Source organism: Thermobia domestica, chromosome 7 (genome assembly GCF_964235325.1).
Source record: "Thermobia domestica chromosome 7, izTheDome1.hap1.1, whole genome shotgun sequence".
NCBI lineage: Eukaryota > Metazoa > Arthropoda > Insecta > Zygentoma > Lepismatidae > Thermobia > Thermobia domestica.
The window spans coordinates 230,150,696-230,157,319 of NC_137460.1; the positions used below are offsets into that span (position 1 = coordinate 230,150,696).

Here is a 6,624-nt window from a genome sequence, read left to right on the forward strand (position 1 = left end):
TGAGAATCAGTGGCGAATTTAGAAAGGTATTTTGGGAGGGGTTTTCTTACTACTAATGTTTAGTTTTTCTAAACATTCGTAATTTTTATTTGACGGGAGCTTAAAGTTTATGAGTAAAGGCATAACTGATAGATATCTCGTTCGTTTTAGACATTCCGCAACTTTGGGGAACAGGCTTCAGTCCGAAAGACCGACCCCCCTAACCTTCGCAAAACCGTTACTGCTGATAATTAGTAATAATAACGATTCAAAAACAATAATAAAGGAAGTCGGCCAACTCCTACACTCCTAGTCAGCCAGTACACGCACTATTTCTACATTTACAGATGGAATGAAGGAAAGCTTTGTCAGAATGGTCGAATGCTGGGTTGAATCCCGGACTTCCCGAGAGAAGCGCAAAAGCCAACCACTCAGTCATGTTTGTTGTGCAGTTGTATTTAGCTTAACTTAAATATATTCCGTAGTCCTTTTTTGGGGGGGGGGAGTTCCGTAATGATATGTTGAATCCCACTTGTTAAAAATTCAGAAAAATTGAGGACTGAGTAAACTGTGATGGTGGTCAAGGGCGCCCATGTTGTGGTTTCCAAGGGGGGGGGGCAAGTATAAGCGACGTTTCAAAAATAGTTTCAAATTTTGCTGTAACTAATGTAAAAATTCTATTTGATTTTCGATACTCTGAAGTACATTTTCCTCTAGGGGGGTTGAGCGCCCCCCTTGCCCCCTTGATGGGAGCCCTTGATGGTGGTTATAAAAAACTTAACTGTAGAATTTAAATAATATACAGAACCAAAAGTTCCAGATGTGCAACCTTTAATTGTATCATATAAAAAGTATTTCTCTTATGTTTTATTTTAATTTCATTTTGTTTCGAAAAGAGGGTATGGAATATTTGAAGTAAAAATACTACATACAATTCTTCTAGTTATTTGTATATTTTGTTAAAAGAAGTTTTTACTTTTAGGGTTGGCTCGTTTACACCAGCTGTTTTTTTTTTAATAACTGGTTTAAACCAATAAATAAATAAATAAATAAATAAATAAATAAAAAGAACAAAAATGCGAATCGTGTGAACTTCATGGTGACGTTTCCACATGTCAAACCATCATTAGTCTTATTTCCTTTTCACCTTTTAATCAAGGTGTCCCATGTTCAATTCTCGGTCGAACCACAACCCTTCTTTCATGTGTAAACCAAGTAGCGGTTAGGATGTCACTATAAGCGAAAGTCTTCTCCTTGATAACCTCGGTATTACGTAAGGATGTTAAGTCTAAACATACGAAACGAAACCAGATTATATATTTCTGCATGCCTGTTGTTTTATAAAGAAGCCAAGGTTGCTTAAATATATTGATTGAAATTGGTAAAATTTATCGATTGCCTACGTACACGGAGAAAAATGTATAATCAGTCGGCATGTAAATGCTGTGTTTACCAGGTTTGGCGCGTCACCACATTAAGTAATGTTGTTTCATCCGTAGTACGATCTACACACCGTCCAGTGAAAATTTTGTGTTGTGGGGCCACCATTTCAAATCTAGAATTAACGCCATACCTATTCCGACGGTGGCAACTTACGTATATAATGTTGTTACCACCTTCCTATGACTGTCCCCTCTTGGTTCTTTCTAAATCTGTGACTCCCTACCTTACGAGAGTAATAAGACATTCTGTGAGAAGGAAAGAGAGGAAACATGTTTTTAACACGAAATCCAGACGCCGAACTCCAGACTTGGCATGGTGTTCCCACCTGCTGTACTTTTATACATGAAATTACATTACTTAAGGAGCGCACCCGCGTAAATACGATGTATCAACACGGAAATCCTAGTCCTTTTCTTCTCAGTGTAGCTTCCAACATTAGCTTGGATTGGACTTTCAATGATATCTACATACTAAATTTGTAATTTAATACCTCAATTTAGCGTACTGATTATAATACGTTGACCTTTAAATTTTGCATGGAAAGCAATAACAGGATTTTCCCGTTATTGTTTTACATTTAAAATAATGACGGGATTTTCCCGATGCTTAGGCCGGGAGTTTCTCAATTTAAGAAATTTACTGACCGGACTTCTTTAAGCTTATGGGACCTCTTCCAGCACAACCCCGTTGTTGCATAATAACACCAAGGCGAAACAAACTTATTTCTGTTAATATGTAATATAAATACATAAAGCACAATATCTAAATCAAAAAACCTGGTTTAAACCCCAAAGAAGCCTGATTTAAACTGCCCCCCAAAAACAGGATTTTGGCATTTTTCAGAAACAACCATGGTTCTTGCCAACTCTGTTTACTTTTGTATATAGGAGGTTATTTTTTTAATTATATACATTGGTTAATCCTTTGGAATTCATAATGTGAAAATGTTGGAGTAAAATTGTTTAAAATATCTTTTCGAAATTCATGGTTTATTTTCGAGGTTTTATATTATTATCGGCATCAACCACTAATTAAATGACTTTTTGTATTATAGAGAAGCGAAACAAAGTCTGCTTTATCCATTTAAAGCAGAATTTTGAAAAAAGCCCAAAATTTCCCAAGCAAAAAAGCGAAGCAGAAAAAACCGAGTTATTTTTTTTCAAAAAAGCCGTTTTTTTTCGAGCCCTTGCATCTCTACAGGGAATGGAATTTTTGTTCTCTCGATGACAGGCAAAGTTCTAGAAGGCAATGGTACTATTAGGGAGGCAAGCGTCAGGTTGTGAACGAAAGTTTAGAAAATGTTTCTGAGGGTGAGGTCAAATTTAGTACTAAATTTTGAGAAAGATTGGGGCTCGAGCTAAGTTTTTTTTAAAAATATATCGGGCCGGGGTCGGGCCAAAAACTTTTAAAATTTATCGGGCCCGGGCCGGGCTTGGGCCAAGAATTTTAAAAAACTTATCGGGCCGGGCCGGGCTCGGGCCGAAAATCTCCAAAACTTTTCGGGCCCGGGCTGGGCCGGGCCTAGGTACGTTCGGGCTGGATTGGGCTCGCGGTCTCTACGCCATATAAGCAGTGTTTCTTCCAGAATGTTTTTGGGGGGCAGTATCCTCCTCTGGAGCTCTGAGATTGTCCCCCGGAGGAGACCAAAATAATACGTCTGTAATATAATAATAAATAGAATAGTACCATCAGTGCTCCCCCGGAACATTGTTTCTGAAAGAAACACTGCATATAAGCTTTCCATAAACAAGCTGCATTGTTTGTGGAATATTTTATAAATTTCAATTCTGAAAAATATTTCAGCATGTGTTAAAATGCAGCTTTATTCGATTGAATTATTTTCTATATTAAGCTGTTGGTTTTAATGTTATTCTAACGAATGTCATAGCCGACCTGGTAGAGGTCAAGAGTTACAATTTTCAAACTCCAGTAACGGAAATTTTATTTTTTAATTCAATCTTCATACATAATCAATTTATTGTTTCATTAGTCGAGTATGTTGTTATTTTTGAATATCTTAAACAGAACACTCAAGCTTCGTGACTTTTGACCTCTTCTATCACTGGTGTCTTTATTTTTAGGTTTAAACTAAAGCATGGATTAGTCATTTATGTTGAAATACAGGATTCTTCATTGGATTATTTAAATATTATAAGGTGTTGAATTTAGTGAAATCCCGATCAAATGTCACAAGTGACCTGATCTGATAGAGGCCAGATGCCTCAGTTTATAGTTCATCTAAACTGGGAAAGTTTTTTTTTTTTTTTTTTAATGCAATTCTCATACATAATCGATTTATTGTTCCATCAGTTAAGTATGTTGGTATTATTCTGTTCCTGAAATAAAACTTATAAGGACCTTTGACCTCTCGAGATTGGTGACCTAATTGTTAGGTTAGGTTAGGCATTGTGCACAGTTGAATTGGTTTTGTTGCGGAAATTTGCTGAAATGAGTGTTGTTACAAAACGAAAATCACAGGTGACCTGCTAGAGGTCAGAAGTCACAGTTGCACACATTTCCTTATTGTCACACTATTTCCCATAATATGAAGTTATGTAAATATTGCGGTTTATGTGGTTGAAGGGCATAGGCGGAGCTAGGAATTAGTAACTGGGGGGCAGATCTTTTGTCTGCTGGGGGGGACATGGTTAATACAAATCAGAATTGAAGGATCTTATAAGTAGCATTTTTGTTTTTTGTCGAAAAGTTGGGGGACAATACCCCCTATGCTCCCCATAGCTCCGCCCATGTTGAAGAGTGATATTTTGAAAAGTTCCGTGTCATACCAGAATTTAACATTGGAAACCATTGACGAAAAAAATGACCTTTGACGCTGTAACTCATTAACTTGTGAAATCTTCGTTCTCTCTTCAGTGCCAAACAAAACTTTGGACAGTCATCTATAGTTCCACCATGTTTCACTTTTCTAGGTCTTACTATTTCTATACATGTACAGTGACTCACAAACCTATTCGGACACAAGGAAAAGAAATTAAATTACCTTCAATATATGAAGGAAATAAATTTAATTGCTGCTACTAAGTATGTCAGATACAAAAGTACATGTCAGAGATTACATAATCAAAAAAAAAAAAAAAAGTGATTGTAACTAAACAAAGAAAAGATTTTATTAACTCTGAAGATACAGAAACGAAAATATAACACAACAAAACTATTCGGACAGTTTGCTCAGGAAATAATAATATTAATAATAAAACAATGAAACCAAAAAGTTAGTACCTTGTGGCCTTGCTTTTCTTATGAAGAACTTCCTGTAGTCTAATAGGCATACTTTGAACCAGTTTTCTGGTGTATTCAGGAGAAATTTTCCTCCACTCTTCTCATAATCTGTCTCTCAGATGTTCCTTAGACTTTATGGGCGTCTTTCGTACCTCCTTCTCCAACTTATCCCACAGATTTTCTATGACGTTCATGTCAGGTGATTGAGGAGGTGGATGGAGCATTTTTGGACAGTTGTATAAGAGCCAAAGCTGCACAACATGATATGTGTGCTTTGGGTCGTTATCTTGGTAGAACATAAAAGTATTGATTAAACCAAGTTTTTCTGCACTTTTCTTCAAATTGTCCTTATTCATTGTCTCATCAATAAACACTAACTCACCTACACCATTGGCGGACATACAGCCCCACACCATGATATGTCCACCACCCTGCTTCACAGTAGCTTGTATATTCTTTTCCAGAAGCTCCTCGTTTGGTTTTCGCCACACCATAATTCTCCCATCTGATCCACATATATTGAATTTCTATTCATCAGCAAAAATTACCCGATTCCACCATTCTTCGTCCTTTTCTATATGTTGTCTAGCAAATCTGTCTCTTTTCCTTTGGTTTGTCTTACTTATATACGGCTTTTTCCTCGCGACGCGGCCATGAAAATTTGCCCTTCTCAATACTCTACGAACAGTTTCTACACTCGCTTGCTTCCCTAACTCTGTTTGTAGTTGTGCAGTTATATTCGGAGCACTTAGACGAGGATTCTTCTTCACTTTTCTCACTATGTATTGTTCTTCTCTGGGGGAAAACTTTCTTGGGCGTCCTCCCGCGGGACACAGTTCGAACCTATCCTCTTTAGTGAACCGTTTGATTACATCGTACACCGTACTTTTCTTCATTTGTAGCATTTCCGCAATTTGACGGCAACTCTTGCCCTTTGCGTGGTGGTAGACAATCAGCTGGCACTGATCGAACGTGCTGTTCTTGCCTATCCGTCCCATTGAGCACGCTGGAATTGCTTTCTTCAATACACATCCACAAAGATTAAGTTCTCGACGTTGTTTCTGAAACTTACAGTAAATATTTACGCCCTCTTTCTGCATTACAAAGTACTGTTATTGTGTTACCATTAATCGCTGTCCGTTTTGTGGTGCCATATTTTCCTTTCTTTATGTTTAGTGTTACTAGTAACTTTTTTTGTGCTAAAATGAAGTGTTTTGTGCTTTTCTGCTGCCTAACATACATTTCTTCATATTTCATACTTCAACTCACGAATTGTATTTATGTCTGTCACGGTATCAACGTTTATGCATGGAATTTCTATTGTCCGAATAGTTTTGTGAGTCACTGTAAATGAAATTTAGACGAGGACTTTGGGACTGTATGTATAAGCAATAAGGAAACCAAATTCTTGCTAATGAGCCTCATTATAAATACTTCCTTTGCACTTAATCAAATTCCTGTATCCATGGTCTGCAGGTAAATAATGTTTAAAAAAATGTTCATATTTCAGTAGCATCATACTATTATGTAAGTGGTTACATAAGAACTAATTACATTCTTAAAATATTTTATGTTAATTTCTTTTTTAAAATCTGAAAAGTACGTTATGTACAGGTTCATAAATAAAGGACTAGGGATGAGCACGAGACAAGACTTGTGGCTGTCTCGTCTCGAAAATGTAATGTAAAAGTGATGTCTCGACTCGAATTTTGTCAGGAAAATCCTGTCTCGACTCGTCTCGTGCGCATTCCTATAAAGGACGTAGATATGTAGTCCCAAGCATAGATTAATATTGTAAACAGCTATAAGAAATCAACGTATATGAGGATGGATTGGAAAGCTCGTGGCCTGACCTACAAAATTAGAAAATATTTGGGTAAGTTATGTTTAATTTTTCACATAATCCGCATCGACCAAGATACATTTATGTCACCTCTCCGGTAACGCTTCTATACCACTTTT

The 6,624-nt window shown here is 36.8% G+C and overlaps 1 protein-coding gene across 1 annotated transcript; it reads right to left on the reverse strand.

Moving 5' to 3' along the window:
• Positions 1 to 5,189: 5,189 nt before the first annotated feature.
• LOC145689584 (uncharacterized) lies at positions 5,190 to 5,762 on the reverse strand. The gene has a single exon (XM_081763764.1). The coding sequence runs from the start codon at positions 5,760 to 5,762 to the stop codon at positions 5,190 to 5,192; it is 573 nt and encodes a 190-aa protein (XP_081619890.1).
• Positions 5,763 to 6,624: the final 862 nt, after the last annotated feature.